General features: G+C 33.8%; 1 protein-coding gene across 3 annotated transcripts in view; it reads right to left on the bottom strand.

The window, feature by feature from the left end:
• Window positions 1-20,277, bottom strand: part of MAP2 (microtubule associated protein 2) — a 146,082-nt gene that overhangs the window by 14,899 nt on the left and 110,906 nt on the right. The window contains exons 8-13 of one of the 3 annotated variants that reach the window (XM_089916434.1): window positions 20,069-20,275; window positions 19,761-19,895; window positions 16,807-16,868; window positions 13,229-13,399; window positions 12,135-12,282; window positions 7,114-7,454 (exon numbers count right to left, since the gene is read on the bottom strand). In XM_089916434.1, the coding sequence (XP_089772560.1) occupies window positions 7,114-7,454; window positions 12,135-12,282; window positions 13,229-13,399; window positions 16,807-16,868; window positions 19,761-19,895; window positions 20,069-20,275 (1,064 nt within the window). The remainder of the gene's footprint in view (window positions 1-7,113; window positions 7,455-12,134; window positions 12,283-13,228; window positions 13,400-16,806; window positions 16,869-19,760; window positions 19,896-20,068; window positions 20,276-20,277) is intronic. The other 2 variants (XM_089916432.1, XM_089916433.1) reach the window with 2 other exon arrangements.

Below are 20,277 nucleotides of genomic sequence, written 5' to 3' on the forward strand. Positions count from 1 at the left end.
GAAAAGTATTTAGCCTCTATAGAGTCCAGAGGTATCATATATTAAAACAAAAGTATTGTTATATCATATATTCCTGAAGATTGAAAGTTCTCTGGAACAGATGATGTTCATCAAATATTCATCTGTTAACAACCCTGTGCTGTGGTCAAAATGCATACAGGTATACAAACATTACAGTCCCTTCTGAATTTTAATTAACTCTACCAACACTGATCAATAACTTCTTCAAAACTAAGTATATAAATATAAACAATAAGTATATTTCAGTACACATTTTAATAGAAATAATAGTTTATGTGAAAACATACAATTCCACAGATCTCTAAGGAAAAGAATATGGAAGAGGACCTATTAAGGCATCAGCCCAATTTTCCTGTGCAGACTGTCAAAAAGCACAGAAGGTAAAACCTTGTTGAGAAACCTTGGGGTGAATGCACAATGTTGAAAAATTTGGAAAGAACTTTTTGGTGAAACAGACATTGAGTTTAGCCTTTAGAACCACTGTTAAATATTTTAAGTGGTCTGCCCATGGGCACTGGAAGGAAAGTTATGAATATAGCAGTCATTGTGACTCATGAAAATTAACAGATAATGAGCTTTATCAAGTTCATATGCCAAAATCTTAACATTACATTTTTTTCTTTAGTTTAAAATTTTAAGGAATACTGGACCAAGTTGGTAAGAAAGTAACTTTTTGAGAGTCTGTTCAGTTGTTTGAAAACAACCTGAGATTCAATGCTGTTCCCATGTCCTTGCTTGGTTTGTAAATGAACAGAAAGCAAAAAGAGACTACACAGGCCACAACCTTTTAAACCCAAAGTAATAATTTTTCCATAGTTTTAAATAATTAATATTTATGAAGCTTAGCTCAATAACTTTTCATTACCTTAGAAAAGATACTTGAATTACAGTTATAAAATTCTATTGCATAAAGACAGGATCCCTCAAAGAGAGAGAGAGGCATGGACATATATACACTACCAAACGTAAGGTAGATAGCTAGTGGGAAGCAGCCACATAGCACAGGGAGATCAGCTCTGTGCTTTGTGACGGCCTGGAGGGGTGGGATAGGGAGGGTGGGAGGGAGGGAGACGCAAGCGGGAAGAGATATGGGAACATATGTATATATATAACTGATTCATTTTGTTGTGAAGCAGAAACTAACACACCATTGTAAAGCAATTATACTCCAAAAAAAAACTGAGAAAAAAAAAAAAAGACAGGGTCCCTGATCTCAAGGAGCTTTCATTTTGAGATAATGATGAATTTGAGAGCAAAAAAATGCCTTGTAATGTATTTTGGTGAACAGTTTTTCTTCATGCTGGGTTGCATTTTACAGTTAATGGGATATTTTATTACACTTCTTATTTAGCACTTATTTGGAGGCCTAAGGAGATGGAAAGAATGGCTTGGAAAAAACTTAAAATTAAATAAAGGCAGGGAACTACGGGAGGACGAGAAAAAACAAACACTTTTTTTCTGCCTAGATTGTAGAGGCCAGGGGATGTTATTGTCATCCATTCCCCTTTTATCATATAGTGCCCAGCATAGTCTTCGTAAATGATGAAAGAATAAATATACAAATGAGAAAAAAGATCTAAATAAGCTTCAGTCTTTCTTTTTTTTTATAAAATTTATAATTTGTAAATTTGCCTATATATTAATAGCACTCAGTAGACCTTCACAGTGGTGACCATCATAATTTTATATAATGAGAAAAAAATCCTGTTTTACTATAACTTATCAGTTGCCTCCAGAATTAATTCCATTTTTTCATTTGAATATAAAATTGAAAGCAACTCATTCAAGTTAGCATGTGAAAGGCCAAAAAGCGTCTCAGGATAATGCCTAAAACTTTATAAGAAAATATAAAAAAGATTCCACTCTACATTTCACACATTTCATTCTCTCCTTCCTCCTTCCCGTTGCTCCCCCTTCCTCAATTACACTCCTATTTCAGAAACACTGCTTTTTCACTCAACTTCAGCTGGCCCTTTGTGGCACAAATATTTATGGAGTCTATTAGAGTACCTAAATGAATGTTTTTTGATGAGCTGCAATGCAAAAACACTGTATAACCATGGATCTGAGAGCTTAAAGTATCCACATAGTCTATTTAAATGAGGTGGTGCTATATACAGAAACAAGTATTATTTTGTTGCTTCTATCCTACAAATAAGAAAGTTGAGGGCTACCCTGGTGGCGCAGTGGTTAAGAATCCGCCTGCCAACGCAGGGGACACGGGTTCGAGCCCTGGTCTGGGAAGATCCCACATGCTGCAGTGCAACTAAGCCCGTGCACCACAACTACTGAGCCTGCGTGCACTCTAGAGCCCGCGAGCCACAACTACTGAAGCTCACGCACCTAGAGCCCGTGCTCCACGACAAGAGAAGCCTGTGCACTGCAGCTAGAGAAAGCCCACGCACAGCAAAGCAGACCCAATGCAGCCAAAAATAAATAAATAAATATTTTTAGAAAATAATAATAAACTATAAAAAAAAAAGTCGAGGACTAGAGAGGTCAGTATCTAAGGTCACACAATAATTTAGCAAAAAAGCTGGACCAAGAACTCACCTCTTACATTCTGATCCAATATTCTCTTAGCCAAAATTCACTGTGGTCCCAGCGTGGGGTGTTTCTTTGGGTAATAACTGTAACAGCTTTAGGCAGTCACACTCATTCAACAAGTCACTAGAAAGAATGCATCTCTCGATGCATATAGTATACAACATTCATTCAACTTTCACTCAACAAATATGCCAAATACCTACCATATACTGAACACTGAGGATGAAACAGACCTCAGCCCTGATTTTATGGAGCTTATGGTCTAGTAGGTGAAACAAGATAGACATTAAATAATCAATTATACAATGGAATGTATAAATATGGTGAGAAGCCCTGGCTACAGTATCAAGAGTATATCAGATAGAGAAAATAACAGAAATATTCTACTCAATATTCTGTAATAACCTATATGGGAAAAGAATCTGATAAAAATGGATATATGTATATGTATAACTGAGTCACTTTGCTGTACACCTGCTACTAAGACAACATTGTATATCAACTATACTCCAATATAAAATAAAAATTTTAAAAAAAGAGAAAAGAACAGATGAAGGGAGACTAGTTAACAACTATTGCAGTGATATCAACAAGAGATAACATATCCTGTGCTAGGGTGGTGGAGAGTGGACTGAAAGAAATGGGTAGAATAAGTGCTGTTTGGGGCACAAAATCATTAGCACCTAAAGATGGCCAGGATATGGAATGAAGGAAAGGGAGATGAAAAGAAAACTCTTTGTTCTGATTTGTGAAACCACCTCATTAGTAACTTTCAACTATCACAAGGTGCTTTGTATACTGATCTTCATAAAGCTGACAGAGAAAAAACAAGAAACTTGTCAAAACATGTAGGAGTATTCCATATAAATCAAAGTGCCTATAAAAAAAATCTGATCCACAGACAGAAAAAGTACCATTCATTGAGTTGTTGCTTAAATTTTTTATGCCACACATTTAGAGAAATTGTTTATTTTCTTACCTTTGTTCAAATCAAGCAGACTAGTCCTTAAAAAGCTAACACTTTTTATTCTAAAATTTAGCTTTAGATTTAATGTAGCTTAAGGAGCTAGGTACATTGAGATAGTTTTAAATTAATACACTTAATAAGATAGCTTTACCTATGCCTTGAGTTAAATCAACCAAGCTTACTATCTATAGTGAATCTGAGATTACATATGTTCTTTACAGTAGAATGAATTTATATTTTAGCTGAAAAGATTAACTTTATTGCTTTCTGTAAAGCTCCTCATATCTTCAGCTAGCTTATCTATTCCATTAGGCATTGATTTGCCTCACTGAACTAAGCCCTGAGCTGAGCCTCTTTGCCAATAGAAAATTGGACTTCAACAGAAGAGATAATAGCCATAAGCACAAACCTTATACATATGGAAGAGCAATAAATGTTCAAAATGGGGCAAATAACAAAGCTTCCCAACTTGGAAAGTTGTTGAATTCCTAAGACACTATATCTTTCATTATACATTTCCTCTCCCTAATATTAGTGATTGCACAAACTTTAAAACAACAATAATAAAGCTTTTAAAATTAAATTATTTACATACAATTAAACCACTCTGAATTTTATTACAATAGAGTCTGTGCAGATGGTTTGAATTAATTAAATTAAGGTTACATCTACCAATTTACTCCCATCTTCACCAATAAGAGTTGTGTGACTTTTTTTCTTAATAACTATAGATGACATATGTCTATTACAAAACTGGGCTCCTACAGAAGGTATCAATGTTGTCTTGGCCCTCTTCAGTGATTCTGGGTTGGTCACTGTCCATTCAAATATCCTAGTATATACAATTACTATTGGGGACAACATGCCACTGGCTTCAATTTCCCCAACAGGGTGCATTTATGGATTCTCTGTCAGATAACAAGGGTCTTTAGCATATTATCTTGACAATTTCTAAGAAGCTTTAACATAAACATTTCTCTTAGTCATTTTATAAAGTTGAACCTTTAAAATCCAATCAAAATCCCCAGTTTAACATGTACAGAAAAAGACCCTTTCCTCACTCCCTGTATTTGAGAAGATCATACACTATAAGGAGGCTTTTAGGGGGATAGTGTTAAAGTGTTGAGTGAAATACTTTTCCTACAAAAACAGTTCAACTGTAGTGCATCTCAATTTCCCAATTCATTTTCCTGTCTAGTTTAAATGCATTGATGCCATCTATCACAAAATAGAAGGCAAATATGTTCCCTCCATCTATTTCTTATCTTGGTGAGGAAATACCTCCTGCTTCTCCAACAAAAGTCATTTTATAACTCCACTGTTGTAGATTTTTTCCAAGTCATCTGAGGATGCGATAGGATAATTTTGCATCAGGTTACCACTTGCCTCATGGAACAAGAGATTTTCTTCAAATGACATGATGATTTGAGGCTATTTTTGTTCCTTCTGTAATTTTTTGTGTCATATCTTTACTAACCCTAATTACCATAATCTCTAGGGCAGCATTAGTTCAGCTCAAACGAGTGAGACATCTTTATATCAATTTTATCAATTAACAAATATAGTAGAAGTCAATTAAAATTAGGCATAGAAATATTCACAGCCAGATATCATAATGAAGTAGAAAGAGAAAATAAATAAGTCTTCATATTTTGGGTTTTGTTTAACTTAATGATTCTAGCAAAGCTGAGGCCAAAACAACTTTTTGTCTGTCTTGAAAAGTCCTTTGAATAAAATCATTTATTGTCAAATTATATCAATAATATTCCCTTCTTATTAGATTTTATTTTTAGTTTCAATAAAATATCTTTGAGGCACTTAATATTCCCTTGTGATTCTAAGAAGAAATAGGTTCTTTTAAGTATCAATATTTTTCAGAAGATAAGCAAGTAAACCTCACATTTAGTTAAGGAGAATACCAGGACACTGGGATATTTATAAAAAGAGAATTGATTTTAAATACACATGATAATTACTCTATTTTAGGGGGTAGCTCAAAAGAGCTAAAATAATAAACTTGCAAATTGGTACTAAATTTATTTTATTCAACTTACTCTTTTCAATTATTTATGTATAAATATAAAAATAATATGACATTTGGATATTTCCAAAAGGCTCAAAATATTTCCTTCTCTTGGATGTGCAAAACTATGATAAAGGCAAGAGTATGAGATTTTTCGAATTACAGGCTTAAACTTGGTAGAACTATTTTTGTTTTATGCTTAAAAAGTGTTTCTTGTAGCTCATATTTTAATAACATTTTTCTATGAAAAAGCATCTTTCTGTGACTATATTATTATAGAATGTTATAGTTGTTCTGAAAATGGCATACTGAGTCCTTCGTTCCTTCTTTGGTTGATTTTTGCTTAACTCTTTGGACTTTCTTGAACAGAATCACAACGAGAAAGCAAAGAAGTCTGTTGCTAAAGGAAGAAGCAATATTAAACTTTTGTTTCAACACTGAGTAGGAGTCTTCGACAGCCTCACGTTTTGGCAAGACATTTCTTCTAAACCTGCTGAAAATACATTTTCTTTGGCATGAGGGAGGGATACCAGAAATCAGTGGCAGGAAATATAAGAGATAAGAAAAAGAGTGGAAGAAAATAATATTGAGGTTAAAAAGAAAAGCTGTTTTGGTATATTGAAAGGGCATTACAAGTTTGCTAATGTATAAAGGAAATGATTGCTTTCTCTCTTCTTTCACTAACAGATGGGTGTTTTATCTCTTCATTGACAATAAAAGTCAAACTATGGGTATATCAATATCACAAGGGAAATATTAAATGATATTTGTATATGTATTGTATTAGTCCTTCCAGGCTAATTGCTTTTTCCAAACACATAGTGTAAAAGCAAGGTTCAGGTTAAGGTAGAATTCAAAGCCCTCTGGTTGGAAAAATATGTGAATATTCGCTCTGAAGCTGAAGTTAAGAGTTAGTAGGTAGAATTTTACTAAGAACCCTATTCAATAAAATTAATCTGAAATAGATTTTCCAGTAGAACCATACAGAACTGTCTATTAATTATCAACATGAATATTTGCCCTTTGCAATGTTTGGGCAATAGCAGCCAGAGAAGAAACTTGGGGAACAATGTTCTGATTTGGAATGAACATGGGAAAATGGTAGAAGATGTCATAGGAAATCCTTGGGGAGAAGGAAGGCGATAAAAGTGGAATTACTAAAAGATGGTCAAAGGAACTCACAGTCAGGATCTAAAATAGATCACTCAAATCCATATCAGAAGTGTAACTTTAATCTATTAAGTTAAAATCCACAAGGCAATAGAGATACATTTAGAAAAGATCTGTTAGGTAGTCAACTAAAAGATTTTCTTATACGGTTAAATCAATTTTTATCTAGTAATAACCACAAGCCATATGATTTCCATCATATTTCATAAGCTATCTTTCTCAGATAAGATCCATACCCTCAGCAATAAATCATAACCTGTAATGCTTTAAAACCTCCATCTCCCTTTTGTTTTAAGAACCGTTAGCCTATAATATGAGGACGGCAACATAATAAGTAATGGGATTTTACTTTGGCAGCAAATACGTGTGTACATGTGATTCTTACCTGCCCCCCTTTAGGCTGGTATTTGATGTTCTCTGTCGATCCAATTTTGGATTTGACATTCTTCAGGTCTGGCAGTGGTTGGTTGATAAGCCGAAGTTGCTTGGGAGTAGCAGGAGATTTTGGAGGCGTACGTATAATGGCAACTTTCTTCTCACTGGGCACCAAGATGGCAGACTTGGGGGTTCCTGGTGTGTGAGGGGTCCTGGGATAGCTAGGGGTTCCAGGAGTGCCTGGTGTGCGTGAAGAATAGCTTGGTGGGGTACCAGGAGTGATGGCGGTTGATCCGGGGGTAGTGGGTGTTGAAGTGCCACTTTTTCCTGCTCTGCGAATTGGCTCTGACCCTATATTAACAAACAAAACAGAACCCAAACCACAGTGTCAGAAAGTTCTCCTGGAGATACCCCCCTTCCCATCCATTGTTAGAACTCATAATTCATTAAATTTCTAAAGGGTTAATATTTGTGAATTACAACCAATGCTCGAAAAGGTGAGAACCTCTTATTTTTAGGCCCATAAACTGGTGACATTCTTTTGATTCTATCAATGTGAAGATAATACTTGGGTTTTCCTGATTTATTTATATATTTATCTATCTACTTATTTATTTATTTAGCGGTACGCGGGCCTCTCACTGTTGTGGCCTCTCCCGTTGCGGAGCACAGGCTCACGGACGCGCAGGCTCAGCGGCCATGGCTCACGGGCCCAGCCGCTCCGCGGCATGTGGGATCCTCCCGGACCGGGGCACGAACCCCCGTCCCCTGCATCGGCAGGCGGACTCTCAAGCACTGCGCCACCAGGGAAGCCCCTGATTTATACTTAATTCTCATTATGAATGTGTCAAAAGTATTTTCTTCTTGTGTGATCATTTAGGCGTATGGATCTGCCTTTAGTTGGAAAAAGAGTCTGCACTTAACGTTCTTTGTGGGCTAATATTTACTGAAGAGTCTTTGAATGACATGCAGAACACTCATTCTTTTGTGTAGTAAGTTTATTCCGAGATCCAGGTGGATACACAACATAAAATTGTATATTTAGATCACATGCTTTTGGCCTGCATAGAAAATTATTTAACTCTAAAAAAAAAAATCTAGTTCTCTCCTTAGAAAAGTGGGATGTTATAAAAATTTATTCACAGTGAATCTTGTACCTGATTGTGTTTGCAAATATTTCCTTTATAAGGAAATATATCTTAGCTCTTATTAGAAAAAACAAAACAATTTCTTTCCTTAAAAAGTAGGGTGTTGTAGCAATATGTTCACAGTGAATCTTGTGATTGTGTTTTCTCCCATACTTTCATTACTAGTTTGCAGTTTGGAGTCAAATCAATCATCCTTCACTGTCTATTAATAATAAAGATATTGTGAGGTGTATTTCTTTGCCTCAACTTGAAATTAACCTCATTTTATCATTTAACTCATTTCCCCTCATTTTCCTATGCTATGTTTCTCACATTATTTTTTTAATGTGGGTTTAAATGCCATTTCAAATGCTTTTTTGAAAGAATAATGATATAAATGAGGATACACCTTTACAGATTTCAAAGCACTTTTGTGAATACCGAACATTTGATAACCAAACATACACACACGCAGTAGAGGCAGCTCTTATTATGTGTAACTTAACAGTAAGGACATTGAGGTTCATTTACCCAGATGATACTAAATGCTAAGCCAGATATGATATTTAGCTTCTTAATATTTGTTGAACTTTCTCTTAACTCTAAAAATCTTTCGTCTAAAATAATACATTGATTCCAATAATAGAACACTGATTTACATTGTTTACATTTATTATACAAATTCTTTCACTTTTTAAAATATTTTATAGAAGGGCATGATTTTTATTTTTTACTACTGAGTATGTAACTTTGTAAAATCAATGAATCTTCTGGAAATTTTGTAGAGGATAAAGATATAACTCATTAATTTTAAAATTAATGAAATAAAAGGGATCGTAGAGTCATCTGATGTAATTCATCATCAGTGCAGAAAGTTCCTCCTGAGAAAGGAGACAATTAATCTTTGCTTAAATATTTACAAGGAGTGAGCTCAAGAGCGCTTCTGAGATAATTGTAGTCTGAAGACAAAGTAAATCTACCCATTGGTCTAGACTCAGTCTCCTGGATAACCAGAATAATTTTACTTCCTCTCTCAGTGAACAGTTTTCACATATCAAGGCAAAGTTGCCCTGTGTCCTTTTGGTCTTTTAGTAAAAGGGCAAGACATGGGTAGACTATTCAATGGGCAATATGAAATGGGATTTGAGAAGAGTAAAGTGATAAATTAGTGATTTTTATTGCTTTCCACAAATATGACATTTCAAGACCAGGATAATACAACCACATTCAACTTGTCTTTCTGTAGATTCCTGGCTATAACATGTGTTTATGGAAAGGTTTTGATGTTGGTTTGAGTCAGTCACTATGTCCTGAAAAATCTCTTCAGAAACTTATTTCCTCCTCAAATGTATTCTCCATCATGTCATCACTTTTAAATAGCTCAGGTCTTTTGCGGAGAGGGGATCATCTCTGTATTATTTGCCGCTCTACCTAACACTGGTGTCTTTTATGGGGCCTGAACACAGCAGGAGCTTAACATATTTTTTTTTAATGGTATGAATTTGATTCAGAATTTATCCAAGTGTGCTGAGGTATTTTTCACTTCATGGAGACCAAGTTAAAGCAATAATCTGGATGTGCATAACAATATTTACTAAAAGAAACATTTGTGTAAAAGTAAGAGTTATTTCTATACTCCCAGAAAATGGCTTTAAGTTTTGAAAAAGTAAAGGAGGAAGGTTCTGTGTTATATCTGGAGAATGAGAAAAAAACACAAGTATTAAGAAGCTCTTAATGCTGCTGTTCAATAGATACGATCAATTTTTATTGTAATAAATTATGTTCTAGTCATCAAAAACGACAAATTTGCCTGTTTCTTATTAGTTCTGAAATAGAGAAGATTAAATTAAATTACCAAAACGATTTTTTAAAATATTTATGAGTTACTCTATGACACTATGTTCTTATTTATCTTGTCATCTCTTCAGTGACAATGTCTTTCCCTCCTCTTGGGCTGAATGAACTTCCTGCCTAGCACTTTCTTTCAAATCTTTTCAATAGCTGTACAAAATGCTAGAATATTCCTGTGTGCAGTTAAGGAGATGATAGGCAAATGGGAGGAGGCAAACTGCTTGTTCTGCTAACTGTCCCTATGCCTTTTAGCTATTGCTATGTAGAGCTAAAATAGACCCTACGTCCTAGATTATCAGAGTATCCTTTATGTTCATTGCCAAATAATACAATGTTGTATGCTTATGAGCATAAGTAAAGGTAAAAAGTCAAGGTAGAATTGGCTCAGAACATAAAAAGCAATTTGTATACAGATGCCTTTTAAAAGGCAGAGTACAGTGGCTCAAAGATGTGGATTTATGTAAGAAAGTGTCATTCTGCTTCCATGGCAACAAATACAAGCATAATTCAAGGTGTGTTTGGGAAGCCCTCGGGCCTTTGTGTTGGCTCAACATCCCTGGGGTAATTGCTGATGCTCAATTCCAACTCCAGGTATTTGGAGTTAAATTCTCTTCTCTGGAGATTACTAACTCTTAAACGTCTTCTTTGCTAGTTCATTTGCCTACTTTACATGTGTTAAGGTGAAAAAGAGTGATTTCAAAGGCCTAGCATGTATTTCAAAGGATGTTAATGCTTCATGAATCCAAACGGTGTGGGACACGATGGCTTTAATTATAATAAACACTTTCACTGTAGGCAAAAAACACTGTTTAAGTGTCATACAAAATAGTCACATTTGAAGTGGGGCAATTATATTAAATACTTAGAAAATAGGTGGTGAAATCAACTATAATGTGATAGTAGTAGCAATTTCCAACCCTTTCGTAATGGATTTTAAATGACAGAAAGGCTATTCTCCAAATGTTTCCACAATTTTGTAATAGTTTTTAAATGACAGGGATACTGTTCTCCGAGTGGTTCTACAGAACAGTTCCCTAATACTATTTCTTCTAAATAAATATAGAGAAGACATTAAGAGGACAGGTTGTGAACTTATCAGTGGGCTGAAAACCAAATTCAGCCACTTACTAGCTGTGTAGTATTGAACAAGTTACTGTCTTTAAAAGGTCAGTTTTCTCATCAGTAGATTTAATGAGGTTATTAATACCTAACCATCAGCATTGTTAATTAAACTGATTGAAAAATGTGTCTTAAGATTTTAGCACATATATGTGATTAATAAATGGTAGTATTTTTGTGGTAATAGAAACATGTTTATGAAAATAATTTAAATTACTAGATAGTCTTGGTAGCAACACAGCACATAAGTGGGTAATGATTGGAACTTTTTTATATTCTTTACATAAACTGTGATAATTGCTGACCATTACATTATGAAATCAAAATAAATTGAAGCTATTGCACAGAACATGCTATGTTTACAGCCTCACTGGAATGCAAATTCTTACCAAATTGAGCAGGATCCTTAATTTTGATTGTTGATTTTCTAGTTAGATTTTAAGACTTGGAATTCTAATAAAGGTTAAGCTTTTATATTTAAAAAGTCCCTGGACTTCCCTGGTGGTCCAGTGGTTGAGACTAGGAGCTTCCACTGCAGAGGGCATGGGTTCTATCCCTGGTTGGGGAAGTTCGGTACGCCATGTGGTGTGGCCAAAAAAAAAAAAATCCCTGACTGTTGGTTTTCTCTACTAATTAGTTCTTTCAAATTTTCATTTTTACTTTAAACTTCAAGAGAGAAAATATATTCTGAAAATGACTTTATTTCAATCCTATTTAATGGACAATGAGGTAGTATTCCTCCCTCAGTTGTTTTGACTCAAATAATGGTTTTGGACCCATTGATAGCCTGGATCTCTGATTCTTAGGACAAATATAATCTGATTTTAATGCATATTTTATTTGCAAATGTAAAATATAAGTACATTATAAGCTACTCCACTTAAGGGATTTTAAAAAAATGAATGAAAACGAAGCCAAAGCAAAATAAACCTACTAGTGGTCCGCCGTGCAGAAGAGGAGATAGAACTGTTGAGAGAGAAGGAGTTCTCATCTCTGTCTCCTGATACGCCTCGGCGAGGAGGAAGAATGGAGGACGGTCTCGGCAGAGAAGAGCGCTTTTCTGGGCTCTTGGTTACTCCATCCTGGTTGGGGAAAATAAAACGACGTTGGGATCCTGTGAATCTTCGTTTTAATTATGCAAAGTAATTACATTGCTCTGGCTAAGTTTCCTCCTGTATTGATAGATGAATTTCTTTTAATCCACACTACTGACTTTTATATACTTATAAGCATTTCTGCTTCAAAACTTAGAAAGAATTCAGATTTGCCTAGAGGTTTTATAAAAATATATTATTTTGGAGTTAGTGCTAAAAATCGATTGTGAAATTCAAATTCCAAATGATAACATTATGATAAAAATAATGTGCTCAAGTAGTCTCCAGGTAATTAATAATTTTAACTGAGAAGTCTTCATCAGCATGATAATGTATTAATCAGAAAGGACTGGCAGAAGGGCACTGCACGTGCAGTATTTAGCAGTGATAACCACCATATACTGTGCACTTACGTGACAGGAATGCTAAGTACTTTACATCCATTTATGATTTAATTTTTACAAAAAATGTTATATGCATTTTAGAGCTGAGGAAACAGCTTTCATCAGTTTATGTAATTTTTTCAAAAATCACTGAGTTGAGAGGTAGCAGAGTTAGTATTAAATCTTGATGTGTCTGAAACTGAGCCCAAACTGTCTATATATTATATATAATATAATTTGGTACAATATTATATATAATATGCCACATGTAACATCATATATAGTATATTTTGTATTTGAAATTTTATTAAATATCAAATAAATAATAAATTAATTATGCATTGTATATCTTACAAAAAGACATCTATTTTCTAATGATTAGACTATTTATAACTATTGAAACACTTAATTTGTACTTGTTTTTAATAAGGTCTATTGTTTATATGTCAAACACTTCAGAACTGAAAGTCTTTGCTTTCATACATTTACTGAATTGTGTCCTTCTCCCAAATTATGTTCCTTTCTGCACCTTTGATTGGCTTGCGCCTTACCTTGTTCCCTGATTCTGAGTATGGTAAACGGTCTGTGGAGCCCGCTGAGGTGGGCTGTATGAATAAACTGTCAGAAAATGTAGCCCTTTTAGTCGTACTAGGGCAGGCTGAGCTGCATCGTGGGGACTTTGTGCTACCCTGTAAGGCAGGAATCTTTGACAAGGTAGAATTCTAGCCATGAAAGAAAACAAACAAAAGCACAAAATAAACCAAACTATGAAGTAAAAGGAAAATTAAAAAAAATCATGTAAACATATAAGAAATTAAATGTCTGCTTTTAATAAGAACACATGATAAATGGTTATAATCAATGATAGAGATGTATATTATGTGAGAACAAGAGATTTTCATTGAACACATCTTTTTAACTGGAACTAACTTAAGAATACATATATAATGAGAATATAGATTAAAATATTATTTATAAATTCTATGTATAAGGTCTCTGATTAAGCCATAAACCTTATAATGATACCATATTTGGAAAATATCTTGAGAGTCTGTTGGAATTGTTCCTTTAATAAACACAGCCCTTAAATGGTATATATAATCAATATTTTGATCACATTTCAAGAACTTTAGAACAAAGTATATTTAAGGCCTAATAATGGAAAATAGTTCCCTTTTAAGTTGAGAAAATGTATTTTCAGATTATCTACACTGATTTCATCAGAAAATTGCAGATTTTATATATAATGAGTTCATTTTATGAGTCAAATGCATACCAGGGACCAAGTTATACCATAGAATTAATAACATTTTTATGCAGAGACCAGAGTTTGTATGATGTGCTATAAATTCTAAAAATGAAAGTCAACACTGACTAGATTGCCCATAAAAATCACAAGACTTATTTCACAGGTGTTGATAATCCCTGGGAAGATTGTCGGCAAGAGCAAGTGTAAGTGGGTTGGACATATATATACAGCTTTTGGAGAAAGCTATGCTGGCATGCCACATGTCTCAGGGGAGACTGTTAAAACTGCAGACAAGTATGACAAAGCCGAGGAGATTTTTATCTTCAAATAATTAATATGATTTAGCCGATACAAAAATAGCAGTTGAAACTAAGATTTTTATCTCAAGTTGTAACCTCCGTAGACACTTCAAAGAGGCATAAGTATTCACAGACTGCACGAATCACTTCTTGTTTCACAGACCCAGCACCTTGAGTGGGAAGTATAACTGGGTCAGCACAAGTCATTCTTTTTTGACTGATGCTACCCACAAATTAGTGAATTTCAAAAGTGTGGCATAGGAAAGAAAAATGGAGTAATTGGATTGCCTCAAATTATGAAAGACATCTACTAATCTCCTGCTAAAAACAAAAACAAAATAAAATGAACAAACAAACAAAAAAACTCAAATGAAATGAAAGATTATAGGTTAGGTTCACAATAAAGATCAATTGAAAAATCAGAGAGAACTGTTCTGATGGATGTACTGAGTTAATCTTGAGGTTTTAGGAAACACAGGAAGAGGATGAGGTTACAAGGAAAAAGGAGGATTTTAAATGAGAAAAAGTTAGAAAGAACGGTGGTCTAATCTCTGTTCTTCAGAAGGATGAGACGGGCATTTACAAGGAAAAAGATTAGTTTTTGTGTCAGATGTATATGGTCTCTGTCCAAGTGTAAGCACTGAATGCTAATTCTTGTTGAGTTACTTGAAGACCAATGGACTTGAAAATTTCTGAAAGATTTTGCAAACAATGTAATCTTAAAAATTACTTTCCTACCAAGAGAAAGCTCAGACTTAACTTTCTGTATCTGCTCCTAAAGACTTCCACTTAAAAAAAAAAAAATAATAACTATTGCTGTTTATTGAATAAATACTATATTCTAAGCACTATAGAATGTATTATTTCATAAAATTACTGTACTTAGTGTTTACAGCTCACTTATGATATAGGAATTTTTACTCCTCCCCTTATTTTTGGAAAATTAAGGCACAGGAAGAAAAAGACCACATAGTTAATAAACGTTCAAAACTTGGATCTGGCTTGTTTCATGGCCCTGCTCTTAACCAACACAACCCACTAGTACCCCATCAGAAACAGAAGGTAAAGAGATACAAATCTTGAAATAGCAGTGTGGTCAAAATAAGGACTAAAATTACCAAAGCGATAAATGGATTCTATTGCTTGCCATAAGTTCAGGACTATGTCTGAAAACATTTATATAATAATAAAATATACATATATTTTTTAATCAACATAAAGTCCCTTGGCTGCAATATGATATAAAAGGCTTGGCTGTCATTGAAAATGAATTCCTATTTTTCACAATAAATAAAAAGTCTAAAATTGTATTAGTTTTTAGAAAGCTAAACAAAGAATTGTGATTTACATATCATACATGATGGCTAAGACCCAGAACATTGCGATACATTACTAATTATCATCACTCAAATTATTTGTTGTAATTTTAGGATTCCATGATAAGTCTTTTAACTTTTTTCTTTCAATGAGAAAGAAGTTAAATACTCTGTGTTGGTTTTGGTCTTTTGAAAGTTTAAAAAACATGATTAATAATACAAAAATAAAATTTGCAAAATAAGGAATATAAAAGATTTATAAACATAGAAGAAGCTAAACATCATTAATACAACCAAATTAAAACAACAAAATATTTCATCTCCATAACTTGGTAAATACAGAAAAAGTATAGAGATATCTAGTAATAACGAATACAAGCATGTTCGTATACAGCTGGAGGACATATAAGCTGTAGAACCTTTCTGGAGGACAATTTGACAATATGCAGCAAAAAGTTTAAATGTGGACTTTCTTTTTGAAACAATGATTTTGCTACTAGAATATTATCCTAAGGAAATGCATATGGATACATTCATAGATGTAGCCAAAAAGATTTCTACAGTAATACTGCTAAAATAACAGAAAACTAGTTTGAATGTCAAGTAATGGGAAATTGATTAAGTACATCACTGTGAAAATATAAAATGCAATATTATGTAGTCATTAAAATGATGTACAAGAATGTTTAATGACATGGAAATTTGTTTATTGTTTAATTAAAAAACCGATATGTGGTGTTTCCATCTTTGTTATTAAACCTATAAATGTGTAAAACAAATTAAGATTTTATGTCAAAATGGTAACTGCAGTTATCTTTAGATAAGGAGATAAAATATTTTTACTTATTTTTCTCATCTACATTAATTTTCTCATATTCTTATTTTGTAAAACAACAATGAAAATGTGTTGTAAAATACAGTTTAGTGTTGATTATAATGGTTTATCTTGATTCTATGAAAAGTAAATAAATTGGGCTCCCCCAATTTTGCCAGATCATTATGGTGTTTCACATGTTTTTGTTTTACTAACAAAGAGGCAGCCTAAATCCCAGCTCTGCCCTCACCAGCTACCATCACATTCCAGAAGACATTCGGACATGCTTGATTGAATGCCATCGAGAATCAATCTGGGTGAGTGAATGATCTAAAATGTTTTAAAAGAGTAAACATCTAAAGCCTAAATTTTATCTAAAATTATTAAAACATTGCCACTAATACCAAAGGGAATGTTGAATGAAGAGCAAGGAAAAAATTATTTTACTCACAGACACTTTGTCCTTTGCCTGTTTAAATACACTGGGAGCCTGAGCTGATTCAGCACCTGCTGCTGTTGAGAGAGGAGACAAAAACAACCCCACACTTAGTGGCTAAAGACCACATAAATGCATTTTTAATGCCTTTTGGATATTCAGTTGTGTCAACAGACTAATGCAAGGCGAATTTTTTTATATTGAGACTCAAATTCAGTAACTGAAGAAACCCGAATAATAAGAACATTATAGCATGTGGCTCCCACTATAGAGTGTGCTAATTACTAGAACCCAGTGTTTACCAAAGCACAGGTAAGCACACCAAGTGATTTTCTATCTGTTACCAATGTACCCTTAAATTACTATCAATCCTTCAGAATGGAAATCATAGGACAGTAATCCGAATGCTGCAGAATTTAAGGAAAAGGGGAGTGATTGGTTTCTAGGGTGGGCGTCACATAAGAATACTCACAAGAGATTCCCAAACCTTCTTTATGTAGCCACTGTCATATCTACAGATATTTCTGCATTTTATATTTTAAACTGTCATGGTCTGCCAACCCCTTTCCCTCTGCACCCCATCATTTCACAATATGAATGACACACTTGTTTGACGTGAAACGGACCACATGAGATGGGAAGGGAAGAAAAATGGCTTGTCAAGAAGAGAAAACATGAGAAGAATTTTAAGTTCAGTAAAATAGACCATGTTCTACACATGCACTTCCTGTATGAAATTATTACCACATCTGTTACTGTTGTTTCTCTTGCTGCTGTTTTATACTTCTGGTTTCAATTTTAAACTCCATCATCTCTAGCATAATTTCTGCTGATGACTTACCTGACTTGACTTAAATATCTTTCACGATTGAACACAACCCTTTGTGTTTGGGGAAACTGTCCCTATTTAACAATTGGGCTAAGAAAATAAAAGGCATAAACTTGTGTGTTTACTTCCACCTTAATTTTCTTTCACAAGAGAGAAATCCTCTGGAAAAAAAAATACTTATCCTTATAAGCACTCCAAATGAGTTTCAGAAAGGTTTCTTATGCCATGTGCAGTTCTAACACAAAAATAGTAACAGTCTACAATATGTTCTATGCTATTTAGGACTGGCTAGTAAGATTATTCGCAGACTCTGAAACTAATTTTTTTTTTTAAAAGAAGCAGTGCAAATTATGCCTCTTTACTATTTCTACAATATAGCTCATTTTTTCTGCGACATATATACTTTGCTTTAAGTCAATGAAACTCATCTTTGGTATATGCTTTCTGTTTGAGTATCTTAATATTTGAATAAAAAAGGAAGATCCTAATTAGTCCAAAGATCTTAACTTTCCTTTAATGAATGAAATTAAAAGGCAAGTTATTCTCAGTGTGGCATATTGAATACTAATGACATGCAGGTACTTCACCAAACCATTTGACATTTCCTCTGAAATTGTACGATCCTAATATATTTTTCATCTTTTTAGGTGGCGTAGAGGGCTTTTATGCCCCAACCAAGAGATTCTGCCTGTGCAAGCATTTTTCTAACTAGAAGAAAAATTCCAAGTTTAATGAAAATGTACTAAGTAAGATGCACTAAAAGATTTAGAGATGTCATGTTAATTCCTAAGTCTTAACTTAGAGGAACCCCTCATTCTAATAAACCTTCATCATCAAGGTGTGTGTATAATTATGTCTTCTACTTTCAAATCCTGCCTTACATACTAGTTCTTGAAGGATGCTCATGAGATATTTCCTATATGAAGAACACAAATGAAAAATACTTGAAATTTTTAGTGGCTAACATGAAACCATCAACCTTGATTTTTTTTCTTACAAGGGTTAATGCTGCTCCTAACCCTTTAAAGCCACCCAAAGATTCATATAAAGGCACTTCTAATGTATAATGGATTGGGAAATATTCCTTTCTGACTTAAGAACTCTGATGCCTTCTTTTGTAGACTGCAAGTGTGCCATTTAATCAATGCTAAAATAAAATATATTCTAAATGAAGAGTATCCTAATATAATTATACATTTAAAATAAATACTTTGCACTGAAATTTAGGAATAGAATTTACATTATAGATATTATGTATGGTCTTTTGTGATGATTTGTAACATGTTTCACTCCTTCATTCCACTACTTTTTTAAACAGTAAAAAACAAGTATATCTGAAGAAGACAGAACAATAAGAAGGTAGGAAAATAGAAATAAACCTAAATTCTAAGATATTGGGAGGGAAGGGGTTTATTAAATTTTAAAGTTATTAAATTTTTGAATACTACGTTATGTAGGGGAATTTAGCAGTTTGGATTCAACACATTTAAGAAAATCCCAAGGACAAAATGTCAGCTAAGAAATGTAGTATCACCAGAAAGCCTGGCTAATTTTGGATATGAAAGATAAACTCTGGTGGGAATACCAGACAATTTACTTTTCCATTTTTTTCTTTCATCCAAAAGCAAAGTAATTTTTCAACCACAATTTCACCCCAGATTTGCTTTTCATTTTCCACCTCAAAATCACTATGCATTCTTGGTGGTTCTCAGTAAATTCATCAACATCAGTAACAGATTTGGCAATAATAATATAGAAAATAGGACAAATACATATGGGTTTTTAAGCATGAGGGAGATAAATAAGCAAAATAATGAGAATGCATACCACGGTTATATTCATCGCCATCGTCTAACCAAAAACACAGAATGAAAATAGGAATCCCCAGAACGTGACACTAGAGCACAATGCCAAGATACAATCACTGTTAAGTCTGAGCATGACAAAGAAACAGATGGTCATGACCTCTTCTGCAGGGAGGGAAAAAAAAAAAAGAATAATGATACAAGACACTTAATAGCGAAATTGTTCATGACTGCTGAGATTCTTGGAAGAAAAACAAAACGAAGCTGCTACAGTAATGAGATAAAAAAAATACACGTCCATGTTTGCCAGCCACATTGCAGAACTGAACAGTCACCTGTCGTTTTCCGCTTAACACAGGAGAGATGAGTTGGTCTAGTATATTTGATAGCAGGTTTTAAAATGAATTTCCTGGAGGGAGAGTGGGCCTGAACTTCTGTTTTTTTAGCAAGTTCAGCCTTCTTATAAACTGCTATGAATAAGAAAACACAAAAAGCATACCATCAGGAAAAAATAAACACTTGGAGCAAAACCGAATGAAATTTCATCAATAATTAGTTACCATGGTTAGGCAGTTTCTTCTACAAAAGAGTAATAATGAATTACTTCAAAAACATTTTTTAAAGAAGTGATTGTTAAATGAACCTTTTTTCCTTCTCACTTCATCTCTGGAGACTGTGCTAGGTTCCTTTTTAGCTATTTTTCTTTCAGGAGTGGAAATTCTGCCTCTCCCGGTTTTAAAAGGCTTTTCTTTTCTATGTTTCTCAAGAGATGGTCTCCGAGCTTCCTTTTCAGCTTTCTCCTCTTTAGGAATAGTTTCTAACTGTTCTGTCATGATGCTCCTATCATCATCT

This window comes from Delphinapterus leucas, chromosome 8, assembly GCF_059928025.1.
Source record: "Delphinapterus leucas isolate spDelLeu-1000000601 "Yukka" chromosome 8, BTC_Dleu_Yukka2, whole genome shotgun sequence".
Taxonomy (NCBI): domain Eukaryota; kingdom Metazoa; phylum Chordata; class Mammalia; order Artiodactyla; family Monodontidae; genus Delphinapterus; species Delphinapterus leucas.